Source organism: Anticarsia gemmatalis, chromosome 12 (assembly GCF_050436995.1).
Source record: "Anticarsia gemmatalis isolate Benzon Research Colony breed Stoneville strain chromosome 12, ilAntGemm2 primary, whole genome shotgun sequence".
Taxonomy (NCBI): domain Eukaryota; kingdom Metazoa; phylum Arthropoda; class Insecta; order Lepidoptera; family Erebidae; genus Anticarsia; species Anticarsia gemmatalis.
In genome coordinates, this window is record NC_134756.1 from 2580321 (window position 1) to 2597075 (window position 16755).

At 34.5% G+C, this 16755-nt stretch overlaps 3 protein-coding genes across 3 annotated transcripts; 1 reads left to right on the top strand and 2 right to left on the bottom strand.

Annotated features, from left to right (window-relative positions):
- Positions 1-74: 74 nt before the first annotated feature.
- LOC142977116 (uncharacterized) lies at positions 75-2167 on the bottom strand. Its single transcript, XM_076120837.1, has 4 exons — positions 1927-2167; positions 1228-1440; positions 711-840; positions 75-287 (listed from the first exon to the last, which is right to left on the bottom strand). The coding sequence occupies exons 1-4, from the start codon at positions 2011-2013 to the stop codon at positions 157-159; spliced, it is 561 nt and encodes a 186-aa protein (XP_075976952.1). The 5' UTR covers positions 2014-2167; the 3' UTR covers positions 75-156.
- Positions 2168-3444: 1277 nt separating this feature from the next.
- On the bottom strand, positions 3445-5780 carry LOC142977371 (uncharacterized). Its single transcript, XM_076121249.1, has 3 exons — positions 5688-5780; positions 4002-4035; positions 3445-3533 (listed from the first exon to the last, which is right to left on the bottom strand). Exons 1-3 carry the CDS (start codon positions 5778-5780, stop codon positions 3445-3447), a joined length of 216 nt encoding a protein of 71 aa, XP_075977364.1.
- Positions 5781-9730: 3950 nt separating this feature from the next.
- On the top strand, positions 9731-16747 carry LOC142977306 (uncharacterized). The gene is made up of 4 exons (XM_076121123.1): positions 9731-9915; positions 12147-12314; positions 14703-14859; positions 15254-16747. Exons 1-4 carry the CDS (start codon positions 9829-9831, stop codon positions 15415-15417), a joined length of 576 nt encoding a protein of 191 aa, XP_075977238.1. The 5' UTR covers positions 9731-9828; the 3' UTR covers positions 15418-16747.
- The last annotated feature ends 8 nt before the right edge of the window (positions 16748-16755 follow it).

Genomic DNA, 16755 nt, shown 5'->3' on the forward strand with positions numbered 1-16755 from the left:
TGCATAAATTTCTTGCGATCAATGTTAATACAAGAAAATGTTAGATGAATAAAACTACACTATAGTGAGTGATTTTTATATAACTTTATTATAAACTTTGATTGTTTGGGTGTAACATTTATCTAAAAACAAACTAAATCTATTTGTGCAGTCTATTTATGCCATCAGCGGTGCTTGAGCGACGTAAGGTTGTAGTTCATACTCAGTCATTTCCACAGGTCTTTTCTGCTCTTCTTCCAGTTGCAAGTAATAACTTCTCACTATCACCATGCAGCATAGAAGTGTGACTGAAAAATAAAAAATATGAATACCTTTGATCATAAAATTCTTATGAAAACTATAATATCTATTAGACATCTGGGTAATACTTATTTTTAAAAAGTGTACCTTTAAAGACTGGAAAGTTTGTTTCCAGATGTTACTTAAAGTAAACCTAAAAAGTTTATGTCGTAAATTTTCGGTCCTCCGTACTCGGCAGCTCTTACACCTACGTATACAGCAATCATAAGTTCTGATCTCTTGCCTAGAATCTAAAATACCTTCCTCAGATACGAGAGCGACTAAATAACTATTCTTCCTCCTCTTCTTTCTTCTTGTACCCTGTTGGTACCTTACCTATGCTAACCTTGTATCCATAAGAATTTATAGACTTGAACGACAACAATCATTTTTAATTAAATAATATGAATTGGAAGACAGACAATACTTACAACACCACTTCAACACGGGCACTGTAGCCAAGAAACCCATAAATATACAGGTAATCACAACTAATGCCAGGCCCAGAGCAAACAGGAAGAGCGTCGCGTTGAAGTAGAATCTTAGGTAATTCGGTTTATTCTGAAAAAAAAAATCGTTGTAATTTTATTCACATACTTAATTAATTAGGTATTTTTTTAAACCTTGTTAAGGTAGGTACTTTACACAAAGCTTAATTCAGAAGTGAATAAAATACACCTACGTTTTAGACACAAGTTAAAAATAATATAAAAATATTAATGTAAGGTAGATACTCCGCAATAGTTCCAGAGAATATTGCCATAATCCAGGCACACTATTAATCTCCAAACAAGTATTCATATAAAGCATTCTCATCAGAAAAAAAATCAGAACATAACTCCAGTACCCGACAGTCAATCAGCGGCTTGCAAGTGTAACTAAAATCTTGCATACATCAAAAACGGTAAACGGTATAAGATATTTAAAAAAACGAAGGTAACTACTTACTCTATGCACGCCAATAACAAGAATTACTCCAATGATTAAACTGTAAAGAAACACAAGCTGGTAGTAGGCGAACGAGATATATAACCCCAGAGCAGTCTTAGCTAGTTCATCCGGAGGATGTTCAGGGTTCGGCTTGTCCTTGTTCGTGTCCACGAATGTTGCCACTTTGTAAATAGACCACGATACCATTGCTAGTGTTAGGCATGATGCAAACTGAAAAAAAAACGTTAATTCAGCTTATAAATTGTGCATAAAATATATGAAATTATAGTTTGTGTCATTTTTATTATGATACTTATAATTGGTATTATTATTTATTCTAAAAAGCCGTTTTACAGGCCTCTGTTTCGCTGTATTTGGATAGAAATATTGCTGCAATTATATTGCTATATTGCTTAATTCATGTAAGTTCAATTTGACTCACAACCATAAAGATTAGAACATTAGGTGTAAGTACTGAATTTAGCGGTAAGCGTATGCTGACACCGTAAGTCACACTGTGTGTTGTAGTATAATACTTTAACTGCATAAAAAAATAATACTTTATGTATCATTTTACTTACGAAATAATAGTTTACGTCCTAATATTAAATGCTGCTATTAAAAATGTCTAGGGGCTATCTTTTAGACAAACATAATAATGTATTGCAAATTCCATGGTGCTTATTTACTCATTAATTTAAATAAATAGGTACTTACAATGGAAACATATCCAATAATTAACGAACCAATCCGCAATGGAATGCAACAACAACACTTGTTATACCTCGGCAGCTCAATACCCATGGTTACACACGCAATAAAAAAGTAAAAAAAGAACAATACTTTACACAACACAATTAAAAAAAAGAACACTATTTTAGCAATTTTTGGCGGAATTAAATGATTGTTATTGCTTGTATAGGTGTCTCATGTTTTAAAAATATTGTGAACGATGCGTTCATAGTCGATAACAGTTTTAGCCGGGTGTTATCACTTATCTGATACGAAAAGGGCGACGGTGATAACGAATGACCAATGAACCATTGGTATTTTCGGTTGCGTATCTACCTTTACCTAATTATTTAGGTGTGTTCGTTATTTAGGTTACTGTGAAAGTATTACGACAGGTGTAAAATAAGTCATAATATTTATTTTTTATTTTAATGGTGAGTTGTAAGCGTGATTAATCGTTGATATCTCTACAACTGTAAAGATACTATATCATTTTACACACACTACTCAATGTGTTGTAGATTAGTAAGCGCTCCTTAACTAAACCTTAAACGATCAGTGGGTCAACTTTTACGCTAACATTTCACAAATAGGTCGGTATAATCCGTCTCTGGCATTTATACGGTATGGCTAGCGCCCGGTTTCTGAAGCACATTTAACGGTAGTTTATGTATTCATTAGCGTTAATACTGTCATAAACATGACAGTTTGAATTGATAAACTACCGCTAAATTTACCTCAAAAAGGTAGGTGGTGCAGCGCATTGGGGCTCCAAATCTCAAAGGTCCCCTGAAACCAGATCAACAAACCATTTTGTTGTGTCTTGTAGTTTAGGTAGAGTGACGGTGCTCTATTTTGTTCACCAAGTTCATACTACCTAGCTATTTTTCTGTAATCTTATGTAGGTACTTCATGCTTCAGAGGGCACGTTATAAGTTGATCCTAGTTGTCGATTTACGATAACAGTCGTTAAGCCATGTCAAATAGTGGATTAATCAACTTTGATAAAAATAATGATCATGTTTTGTCGATATCCAAGTCCACGGTTGATGGTCTTACCAATCTGTAAATATCAAGAGATTTCGTTCATATTATAAGCATTAACTTCAATCAAGTACTTACCTAACCACCGAACCAAAACTATCTCTAATGTCTTGAAATATTTCGCACCTTAATGTGAGTTAAAAGCAAAGTTAAAAGTATTTTTGGCCAGAAACTTTTATTTTCTTAGCCTGTTTGAGTGTCCAACTGCTGGGCAAAGGCCTCCACCCTTCACTTCCACATCCCCCTATTGGCGGCAACATCCGACCAATCCTTTGAAATGGTATATTAATAGGTTAAATAATTTATATATACGTAGGTAGGTTAGGTATTTATTGAAAATAAAACAATAAAATAAATAATATTTTATGAACACAACAGTTTATTAGGTAAAAAAACACACGATATTCAAACAATCTGGTCCATAGAAAGTCTTCGCTGTAAAATAAATGGAACAGTTCATCAGCCACGCATCTTACGCCTCATTTTACCTTCATATAATAATTCTTTGTAGTGACTGTATACCACAATGAACGCATACAATTCCAAAACTGAAAGACAAAAATTCTTCCGTTACTGAGTGACTGACTGACTAATGGGGTTCTATTACACTGCTACAGATAGTTAAAATTTGGTATAATAAAGATTCCTTAGGAAGTTTAGAAGAGTGCTAAGACAGGATTTCTGGAAATCCCACCCCCGAACGAGGTAAAATTCCGCGCGGTAAAGCCGCGAGCAGAAAGCTAGTGATTAAAATAAAATACTGGCAACGTAGCTACCTAAGTAGGTATCTACCTACTTTTCCATTTAACCAAAGTTTACAGCAATACCATCAGTGGAAAAGTCACGTGACGTCATAGTCTCTAAACTGAGTTCTGATGTAAAGTCCCAAAATCTAGGTTAAAATACGAAGTAGATATATTTCCTCTAGAGAATCTTTATAATCGGTACGACAATTTTAAAATGACTTCCTACAAGCAAACTACCAAAGTAAGTAGATAAAGAAAAAAGAGACTCACTGACAAAAATAAGGAATAGCAGATACCATCCAATGAGGGCCATATTGGTGAAGCAAGCTGATGTGTAAAACATGACTTCTGACACCCAACAAATGAACCGACTGATCAGGTACTGACGAATTTTCCCTGGACATGCCTGGGGAAAATGTAACGGTAGTGGAATTTACTTCGGAAACATAAAAGTTGATTTTCAACCACCTATTACCCGCTGGGGGATGATTGATTTTGATATAGCGTTAGCAATGTACGTAATTAGTATATAGCATGTTACATGTAAACTTTAATCACTCTTTATATATAAAAAAACTGCATCAAACCAGTTGTGTAGTTTTTAAAATCTCAGCATACAAATATACATACCTACATACATACATAGGGACAGAAATGAGAAGCGACTTTGCTTTATACTATCTAGTGTCATAAAGAAGCCAAAAAAGCCTAAACTGTATCGTGTATTAAGTTAAAGGTACTAACAAGAAACAGTCCAAACGCCAAATGAAAAGCGAACACGCTGACTACAAACTCCGTGATAATAAGAATGAGGAAAGTGACGTATGCAGTGAAGAATATATCGTCAGTGGCCTTTATCTGAGGCTGGGTGGGGAACAGGCCGCCCACCGGTGGGGAGTGAGAGAGGAATATCATCATACTGCCCCACACGAGGAAGATGAGACAGAACATTGATCGGAACTGAAAGATAAAGAATTAGTTTAGATTTCATTGTCATTATAAATAAATAAATAAATATTTTGGACTCACACACGGTCATCTGATTCCAAACTAAGCAGAGCTTGTACTATGATAACCAGACAACTGATATACATTCTTATATACTTCTAAATACATACTATAAATTAACATCCAGGCTCAGAACAGATACTCGTGCTCATAACACAAATATTTGTCCCGGATGGGATTCGTACCCGCCACACGCGACTCACAGGATAAGGTGGAGGTGTGTAAAAATCAAATTTTAATTATGTTTCTTCGTTCACGGTGCTAATGCTGGGAAACATAACTAATTAGGTAGCAACTTCAAACTCAGAGCGAGGACTGTGAGAATTCAATAAAAAACATTATTCTTCAACACATCCTCAGTTCCCGGACTAGGCAGTAGCCAACTTATCGTCGTCAGAAAGATCAAATCTTGTCAATTAAGTCGTTAGACCTACACGAGAATTCACGAGGTCGGGCTGGAAGTTATTCTTAGACCTCGATTAAATGTCACTCAAATTACTAATGTCCTGTACTTGATAAGTAAGAGTATAATTAGATAGTCTTATGTGTGCTGGAATTCCAAATAGGCTGAAAGATATTATTCTTTGACAGATAAACTATCTTAAAGTTAATAGTTATCATAATAATAATATGTATATTTCACTATACTTAAGTTTACAAGCATGATGGATTACATGGTGTTGTTTTTGGTGTTGATAGAAGTAAGATAATTGGCGAAATAGTAGAGGTCAAATATATACATATTATTATGGTATTGTACTAGAGAAACAGTCAGTGAAAAATCCAGAATGTTGTCTAAGGGTTGAAGTAAGTGGATAAAGCACCGTGTAAAAGTGACAAACATAGATAGTTTGAAAGAAAGGGTGGTCGCACTTTTCGCCCATTCCGTTTAGATCTCATAGATGCAGTAAACCTATCAAATAAAATAATATGAAATGAAATAAATACCATAGTCCAAAGCATAATTATTATAGATCCACATCTTAACGAATACAGCATCAAGAACGACGATACCGTCGGTAAATTCACGTTGAAACACATTTTTATAAACTCCTCACATTACGGAGATAATAATTTGATATAGGTAAGTACTGATAATAATTTGAACTGGTAAATTGTTTACATTTCGCGTATTGGGGCGATTTGATAGGTTTGGTTTGACATTTGTCTAGCACGTGTCATAAGAAGACGTCTAGTAGTGGTAGACGAACTATTTACTTGCAATAAGAATGTTAACTTAAACTTTTAGGTAGGTATGTATTTATTTACTATAATACTTTGATATATTTTAAGTAATTAAGGTGCTTTACACTGTTGCCGGGATATTATATCTATACCTTTTTTTATCTTTTATTGTAAACCCGTTACTGTCCCACTGCTGGGCAAATGTCTCCTCCCAAACGAGGGAGGGGTTAGGCATTGAGTTCGCCACGCTAGCCAAGTGCGGGCTGGCGACTTTGCATGCCTTGACAAATGTACTAAACATATTTTTAAGAATGCAAGCTTTTATCAGGATGTTTTCCTTCACCGTCGGAGCAAGTGATAATTGATTCTAATTCACATACTTCATTGCAGTTTAAAAAATAGATTCTGGAAACGTACCCTTTTTTGCCGGACATTGCAATGCGTAATACTAAAACGCAGTACCTAACCAAACAATCGGAATTTTAATGATAAAAAAGTCAGTTGATCTCTCTCTGTTTGAAGCCCAGTCGACAAATGAGACGCATTTGCAAATTGATAAGTCCTGGATGCCCCTGACATTTTTACACCAAGTGGAATAAAGTATGAAGCAAAATGAGGTTTTGGGATACAACACAAGATTTTCATCTTTACCTTAAAATCTCTTGATAGTTAGATGGTGCTGCTAGAACTGCGATCCCTTCCCAAACACAATTGCATGAATTACTTTCACACGAGTTACCGTGACTTTCTTGCTAGTGTTCTTCAAAGGCTCTCTTCTCTTCCAAAGTTAATGGTAGCGACAGTAATTTTAATAGCTATCAATTGTCACAAGCGTCGATATTTTGCCTGAATTAATAAATGATCTGATCTAGATTTTGAGAAAGCCAATCATTTTTAATAATATCATATTTCAGGGACTACGAAATTTTTAAAGCCTCTTCTATTTAAAATCCTGGATTGCCAATTGAAAATCATTGATATGAGTAAACAAAAATCTACTGGAGAACTAAGTATGAGTCAGACTTTAGCATCTTATCCGTGAGATAAAAAAATGTTCTAAGAACGCAAGATAAACAAAAACACTTTAACTGAATAATTACAGATAATAAGTAATAGAAAAAAAACAAAAAAAATAAAAATATTATGAATCTGAACTAATTAATATTTTGGGAAAATATTATTGTTTTTTTACCCAAAGGGGCGGTTCCCGTAGGATTTGCACAAACAACAATATTTACGTGTCTACTGTCTAGTCATACGCGGATGGGGTTGATAAGATAAGAACACAACAACGGCCATTCCATTAAAATATTCTATAGAACTCATTATCTGAAAGGGAATTACAAACAAACAAACCGGTCGACTAAACATCGAAGCAAAGCGATAACATTACATGTTGTCATACATTGACGGTATTGTAATAACACTTGTATATGAAGTGCAAAGGAAAACGGCAATGTACTTGTTAATTATACAAATTATGAACAGTTCAGGTCAAAAACGTAATTCCAGGGTTATCAGAAGTTACAGCTTGTAAATACCGTAATTATGCCCAAAGGATTCATGACCTTTCTGTTTAAAGAATAGAGTCGACAATGCTGTAACTTTAATGATTTCGGGTTTTGGTCAGATGCAGTTTAGTGTCTGCTTGCAATCAGAACATGGTATAGGGATACATTTTTCAAACAATGACTAGGCATGACATTCTTATAGTTTCAATTTTATTTGAGAACACAGTAATTCACAGGATTCATATTTCGCATGCTAAAACTAAAAATACGAAAATCGCTTTGTCTGTTACGCTTTTACGGTTAAACTACTAAACCGATTTTGATGTAAAATGTCATACATACAGTTGAAGAACTGAGATCGAAGCCTATTTTTTTATAAAATACTTACCACTAGCATGGTACGATATACAAGTATTGTGGTTCTATGTAGCTAGTGAATTTATAAATGCTGCCTAAACGGTAGGTTTTTGAGAGTGGATCATGTGGCCGGATATCGTACGTACGTAGTTTAACGCTTGACGTGTGATTGTCTCAAAAATATTACAAGTTGGCCGATTTACATTCTCTTCTAAGAAAAACTTTAGAACAAAAATTAGAATATTAAATTGCCTAGGGATAGACTTCAATAATATATGATAATATTTTTGATCCCTAGCATGTATTAGATAAGGAACATAATAATATTACTATTTAAAACATTGAGTTCATGACTGAGGCCAAACAAAACTATATTATATTATTATAGTGTGATGACATTAATTTACAGTCGGATGCTGCTAATAATGCCATTGTGGAGTTTATAACAAATAAAACTGGGAAAAGTGAGCTTCATACGATGGCTTACCTTGAAAAATATTTTTATAAGTATACAGGGTGTCCCAAAACTCAACGATAATCCGAAACGGGATGAAAGGCCAAGTCATACCGGTTATAGGAAAAATAAAAAAAAAATTCCATATCACTTAGTTCAGCAATAATAGACACTTTTCGAAAAAGTTGAAATTCCACACCCTTGGTCGCATTTTCAAGTCCTGTGATCATCAATGTCACAATTTCGCTGTGTTTTTTTGACTTTCGTGATCTTTATTAAATATGCTATTAATCGTATAACAAATTAATGCACAAAACATTGTTAATTTAATAAAAAAGTTAAGTTTAAGTGAGTCATCTTTCTCAAAAATATTGTTAGTCAACTTTGACGCTTCATACTGAAAAAAAATGTACTACACTACCATTGGCAAGTTATTTCAAAAGTTGGCGCATTTAATCAAGATTTCAAAATGGTATAACACTTGCCACTTTTCTTGCCATTAAAAATGTTATTTTTATTTGAACGAAGAGTATCCTCGCAAATGGATCGAACACAGTGGTACAATTTTATGGCCTCCTCGTTCTCCCGATCTAAATCCAGTAGATATTTTTTACTGGGAATGCATAAAAGAAAAAGTATATTCGAAATCAATACAAAATCTATCAGAACTTCGCCAGAAAATTGACACAGCGTCAGAAGAAATAAATGCAAGGAATTTTGCTTGACTGGTGAAAAAATCTTTTGTACGCCGTTGCAGAGCCTGTATTCGTGCCAGAGGAAAGAAAATCTTGATTAAATGCGCCAACTTTTGAAATAACTTGCCAAGGGTAGTGTAGTACATTTTTTTTCAGTATGAAGCGTCAAAGTTGACTAACGATATTTTTCAGAAAGATGACTCACTAAAACTTAACTTTTTTTATTAAATTAACAATGTTTTGTGCATTAATTTGTTATACGATTAATAGCATATTTAATTAAGATCTCGAAAGTCAAAAAAACACGGCGAAATTGTGACATTAGTGATCACAGGACTTGAAAATGCGACCAAGGGTGTGGAATTTCAACTTTTTTGAAAAGTGTCTATTATTGCTGAACTAAGTGATATGGAATTTTTTTTTTATTTTTCCTAGAACCGGTATGATTTGGCCTTTCATCCTGTTTCGGATTATCGTTGAGTTTTGGGACACCCTGTATAACAAATACACATTTGTTTTGTACAATATACAATATTATATAACATGCTTTTGGCACTTATTTAGATGTTGTTTACTTATTAATAGTCTTTTCAAAGCTTTATTTGATTTACGGACTTTTTTACCCTCCATACGAGTATTTTCCAAAATAAGTACCCAACTGCACACGTTGCAATGATATTGGTAATTCCAAACAAAACACTGCTATCAGTACCGCATTGTACCGGTCAACAAAAGCCGAGATGTCCGGCATTGTAGGCAGACTCCATTAGATAAATACTCCACCAAATGGCTTGATCCAACAGTGACACGATAAACTTACAACCGCGAGGACCGTGCGCGCTACAAATACAACTTACAAATACACAATACAAATACAAATTACAAAAATGTATTGCGACTTTCCTTCTCTCGGTCGTTGCTGTTTCTGCATGCCTCTAAGAAGAGGTATTTTGACATTTGGCTACATAAATCTTGTAAGTACATCTTTATAGTTTTTTTTCGGACATCCTAATTGTGTACGCCTACGGGCTGTGTGTGTATTTATGTTGATTTCTTCAGAACTGCTGGATCGGACCGGTGCAAACTTAATGTGTTTTAAATTGGGCAGGTTAAGGGTACTTTAATATAGTTTGGCTTTTAAATCCTGTTTATACATTGAAAACGAGTATAAAAATACATAATTACACGCCTGGTGTACTCAAAATTGTAGGAAAAGTTATAGAAAATACAATCGCGTTTCGCCATTGACAATTTTTAGTCTCATGTTCTTCATAGGGGGTAATCATATTGCTAAAAATCGTACTAATATAAATGCGAAAGTTTGTAACTATTGTAGTTGTCATAATGGATGTACGTTTGTTACTCTTTTACCAAATAACTACTGGACAGATTTTAATGAATTTTGGTACACTGAAAGCTTATAACCTGGATTAACATATAAAATACTTTTAACCTCGGGATCTTTTTTCACGCGGACGCAGTTTCAGGCAGAAGTTAGTATTCTTTAAAACTATTTGAATAAAAGTTTGTTTTAGTTATAATTGTGTCATTGGGTCATAGTGTGAGTCTTATCTTGAAAGTTTTCTTGTATTTGGGCAAACGGTTATCAATCATGAATGTTTGACAATATTTTATTTATTAACTTACTAGCTGACCCGCGCAACTTCGCTTGCGTCCAATAAGAGAGAATGGGTGAAATTTTTCCCCATTTTTGTAAGATTATTTACTGGTACTCTGCTCCTTTTGGTCGTAGCGTGATGATATATAGCCTATGTCCTTTCTCGGGTATCAAAATATCTCCATACCAAATTTCATGCAAATTGGTTCAGAAGTTTAGACGTGATTGAGTAGCAGACAGAGAGACAGACAGAGTTACTTTCGCATTTATAATATTAGTATGGATTATATGGAAACGCCTGAAGGACTCGCCCTAGACATACACAGATCATATCGGTGATGTCTTGCAAAAAGGTCAGGTGCGTAGTATTCGTAACCGTCGGTCTTGTATGACAAGATGTGAATGAGGCAAGGCATGTTTGTATGGATCGTACCAAGTAGCGTTTTTAGTCTCTGCCCATATGGGAAAAATGCGTGATATTATGCATGTATTTTCGTTTGTATGTATATTTGTAAGTATATTTGTATGTATGGATGTATGGATGTTTGTATGTATGTATGTACATATGTATGTATGTATGTATGTATGTATGTATGTATGTATGTATGGATGTATGGATGTATGTATGTATTTAATTACTTGTATTACAGGTTTACTTCTTTTATCAATGCCTGTTTTGATACGCAACAGGTTTCAATAACATTGTCTGTTTTCAGTTACACTAACTAGTGATAATAGTTTAGGTATTGTAATGTATAATCAGAGGGTACTAATATGAGTGAGTCTGTTTGTTACGCTTTTCTGGCCTATAGGTACTAATATTATCAATATGAGTCGGTTTGTCACGCTTTTACACTAAACTACTGAACCGATTTTCATGAACGTTAGCATGGAGATAGTTTACAACCAAGGTCCCCTTAAAGATTATTTTGTGCAAAAATATATAGCCACAACACTAACTATAAAAATAAATATTTTGACGTTTTCTTCTTATGTCACAATGAAGTTCTAGATACTACTATTTATTAATCATAACATGGATTGCATTATAATCTAGGATGAGTAGAAGTCAAAAGGTCATAAGTCCACGCCATTACGGTTTGTTGATAATTCTGTATCCGATAATGGAAATAAAGTGACAATATTATGTGATTAACGCTTATGCTGCTATTTTCCTGTAATATTAACTATTGAAAGTAGATACAAGTATCTGAACTAGTTAGATATAGATAGGTTTTCAAACCTTCGTATATAAATTCCTGAATTTGCCGGTTCCCGCGTACTAAGCAGAATTATATAAGTAAGTATTTTTGATACCCGGCGGTTTAGGCAAAGATCAACGAAATATAACCTCATTTCGTCACTGGTATGTTAGCTCCATGTAATAGGGGGCGGTTCTATTGCTACAAAGCGGTACGTTACCAAACTCCCGTCTCCTGCTAAGAAATGTGAAAACACCAAAAGTACTTTGCACGACCAGGGAAATCAAACCCGGAACCTTATAATCAGCAATTATTCACTACCGACCATGCGACAGTTGTATCTTGTATTGACAATATTCTAAATATTACATTTCTATCTTTCCAGTTCTTCAGTGCGTTTTTGGTGGGGATCTACAGTTACTCAGTTCACACCAGCTATGGTTTGTTCGCGGTGTACCATGGGGCAAGTCTCGACATGCCGGCCGAGCTGTGTGTCGCTATCTACTGCTTGGAGCTGGTCTTCAATGCTGTTCTCATCTACGGAGCTCATCGGGTAAGCATTGAAGAATATAAGTCTATTCATGAAGTGTTTCTCATGAACAACAGCCACGCGAATCAACCCCTAAGGCTAAGCCACGCTTGCCGACGTGGTTCTGTGGATGGATGACCACATCATACATATCGAGTTCCTCCTTATTTAGGAAGGCACGCTAATTGTGGGTCCCGGTTGTCAGTATCGAAGATCTTTGACAGTCGTTAACAGTAGTCAGAAGCTTGAAAGTCTTACCGAAGGTTATCGTGTTATAACCCAAGTAACTGGGTTGTGGAGGTCAGACAGGCAGTCGCTTCATGTAAAACACTGGTATTCACCTGCATACGGTGACACTGGAAGCCGACATATTTTGTAAGAAAGGCTAAACCATGACTACTGCATATTATTATAAACTAAGTTATAGTACAACCAATGCGTATTGTTTGTTGACTAATAATGAAATTGATGCTTCCATACAAAAAGTATGATTCACTATGTGACAGAGTATACATATGTATTTCTGACACCGACTGTACTAGGCCTAAATGCGATTGTAAAGTTGTTTATAACAATAATTACTGTTCAGTCACAATACAGTAATAACTAAAATTTGCTTCCGGCGTTGTACTATTGTACTCGGTTAAAGGTGCTAATCATTATGGCGACACATATGTATGTATATTTTTACATTGAAAGCTATCTGAGGCCAATCTTTAATGTGATAGTCTAATTTTTCACGCCATCTTACTGGGCCCTTGACGCTGTCTTTTTTTCCAACCGGGATCATCTCAGCTGTTGTTATAGTGGTTTAATTTTAAAATAAATTAAATAGACAGAAAACGGGACAGTAAAACTCGAATAGACACTCCCTAAAGACATGTTACGACAAGAATCTAAAAAAAAATTGTACAGCACAAAGAGCATTTTAGAACGAAAATCAATACTTTTCATGTACATGCAAGCTTCAAGATCAATGAATGCCAATGCTTTCGATAAACTCATTTATCTCACAGTTGTTTATTGTCGATACGTTATAAATCACGCCAGTAATAATATTATTGAAGTGTTATCATGCCGGCTACACTTTGAGACGGAAACTTTGTTTATTTCTTTTTCACGGAAAAGAAACTTATTGATAATATATGTAAAGGAATAAAGACGTAGGTGTTTTTTATGAGCCGTTAATGAACTTGATAATGTTATTAATTTATAAGTACAAAGTTCCCGCATACGTAATGTGTGTAGGTATCTCGTGTAAATAGGAACTTAAGATGATAAATGTATTATTTTATTGAAAAGTACTGTTTCTTAACCTCCCTCGTTTAGTATTTTGTAAATATCGTCAATGGATATGCAAACTTTTTTTACTATTTTGTTATTAACTATAGATAGGCCCCATTCTATCGCCTTTTGGTGATTTGTCAATTTCGAGGTATTTAAATGAATCCGTAAGGGCAATTAAGCTTCCTAACATGTTTTGCAAACTTGTTGTTCGATAAATATTGCCGAACCGAACGGGCCGAAACAAATAAATGTGTAGAAAGAATTAGTCCCTATCGTTAGTGAATCAGATCCTTCTACCGTTCCAAACACTCATCTTTGTTAGTTTCCATACATTCGAGTACTACTGATATTATAAAACATACAAACTTCTAATCCATAAAAGACTAACCACTACACCCACGTGTCTCGCACCAGACATGACATCTATAACTGTCAGCAATGACTCATAAACACAATGGATGCAAACAACACAACAACGCAGTTACTCTCTGAAGAACCCCTTCAATGTTTCTGACTAGAGAGAATGAATCATGTTTTAACATTGGTATCCTGAAATAACAGTTAACCAATTACTTTGTAATTTTCTTCTAAGAAGAAGTTTTCCTTCTAAACGTAAGTTTTTACGTTTGCTATGGATTGAAACTACTCTCTCTGTAGCATGATTCTTTACAGTCAGTATTATCGAGTATCGAGAGTTTGACATTTAAAATGATTTGCAAGAATAGTTCCTACGGCCCACGCTAGAGGCGCTGATCAGAAGATTTGATGGCTAGTCGGTAGTTGGCAGCCGATAGTAGTAAAAATTTGCCCCTCTGTAGACTGTTGGGTATCTGCATTTAATTAATTTTCCATATTATAATTTGTTTCACTGTCCTTACTTTGATAGAGAAATGAGATCTGTTGACTTTGTACGTGTGGTGTAGTACATACATGAAATATCAGTGTCACATTGAAATATTTTATGAAGTCTTCACCTAGAGCTTGGAAAGAATGGACTATTCTATATACTCCTAATTTTGGAGTCAGTTATTGAAGAATCTTCCTGCGCAACATAGTCATAAATAACAACCAACAAACGTATATTTAACTATGCATGTTGACTAATAAAACTTTCAATTGTTTCAGAAATTAATGTCCTACATAAAAGCCTACTACTACTTCGCGCTGACAACGATAGTGGCGACAGTGTTGGTACAAATTATCGACTTTGCTACAGCCCTTAACAACGGAATGAGGTTTTACACGTTCTTCGAAATCGGGCCTCTGCTGTTGGCTGCACTTTGTAAGTACCTCTTACCTACTAAAAAATTCCAATCATTAAATTGTCGAGTAAATAGCTACCTAAAAAAACACCGTATATAACTAAAGCATTTATTGAGGGCATGCAAAGTCCCCAACTTGGCTACTTGGGACTCAAGGCCTAACCCCTCCCTCATTATGTGAGGAGACCCTTGCTCAGCAATGGGACTAACATTATTAATGGTTAAACATAAAAATAGTTCATACATTTCTGAGTTCATCTTTAAATTTACAAGTAAATACTTCTTTTAATTTTAATAAGACCTTTATAAGAAAATAACAATTATTTGTGTGATCCACAAATAGTTGTTCCGCGACACAGAGCAGTTTTTAGTGCGGGAGTGGTCAGTAAAAAATTAACGTATTTTTTATTTCAGGTATTCAAATCTACCTTATCGTGCTGGTAAGGAGTCTCATAAGGAAGATGGAGATCCAATCAGGTCCTAACGTGTACGACAATCCTTTACAACAGTTCGTTTACGACGGCAAAGTGGAAACCAATGGCGTATACGACTCCACTGTCGTTCCTGTTGAAGTATAAGTTTTTAAATGGACAGATTCTGAGGCACATTTAGCGGTAGTTTATCTATTCAAACTATCATGTTTGTATCGATTTAAACGCTATTGAATAGATAAACTACCGCTAAATGTACCTCAGAGACTGGGGGTGAATTAATGTGTGTGATCTAGAGTAGGGAGTTGGCAACTTAAGCTTCATCATTGTCCTGTATGCAGATGCAAAAGCCACCTTAGGCTTCAGGTAGAATTAGTGCACTTATATCGTGGCTCAAAAGCCCTATGCAGGATATTAACTAATATTTTACTGGAATTCTTATGAAGAAGTTCTTAACCTTGTATTGTTTACTGACTTCTAACATTCATAGTGTAAAAATTATTGGTTCTCCCTTTTGAGTTAGTTATTACGTGGTTTTATCTAATGCTAAAATAGCGACTTGATCTAAAAGTTATATTTGTTGTTAGTTTTTGTTGCCTATTATCTCAAATCTGATTCCCCTGGCCTAAGATATTATAATTGTAAAATATATTTAGAATCAAACCTCTTTTCATTTTAAGTAGTAGCGTTTAAGTATACGCCAATTTTATAGTGACGCTTACAAAATGCTTATAAGCGGAACTAAAAAGTTAGCTTAAAGTATGGCTAAGTTGCGTGATATTAATTTATATTCTTTTAACATTCATAAATATATCTCTCATCGATCAAATTCAGTTGGTATTTTCTGAACTTGAAATTTAGTTTTTTCATTTACTATTTCTAAGGTACATAAATACGTTTTTTTTTCGTTTTTACTTACCGTTTTTAGTTCTAGTTCATCTTGTAGACTCATGCTACATTTATTTTGTAAATTACTTTTTGACAATAACAAAATGTTTTTTTTAATACAAATTAAAGATATAACTCGACTATCCAGGATTCTCTCCTACTATCGATTACCGACCACTGGCTAGCTATCGAGAAAGTTGTATGATAATCCTTCAGCGCCTCTAGCGGGCGTTGTAGCAACTAATTTGGCGGTACATTTTAAACTCTCGATACTCGATGGTTCCAATTGTAAAAAATCGTTCTAAAGTATTCTAATTCCAAAATTAAATAAATATGGATTGGTAATGTAAAATGAAAAATGTAATAAACCAAAGAATTTTACCAAAACTGTTGTAAGTACATGTGCCTAGTCCAAGATTATGATCATCATATAGTAGAGCTGTGGAGGCGCAGCTTAGAACTCATTTTAAATAAGCTCTCTCATTTCTTTAACTTAAGCCAAAGCTAGTTTATAATTTGTAAATAGTCTGTATATAATGTGTTGTAAATGAACAATGTGATATACAATAAATTATACATATTTTTATGAGTTTTGTA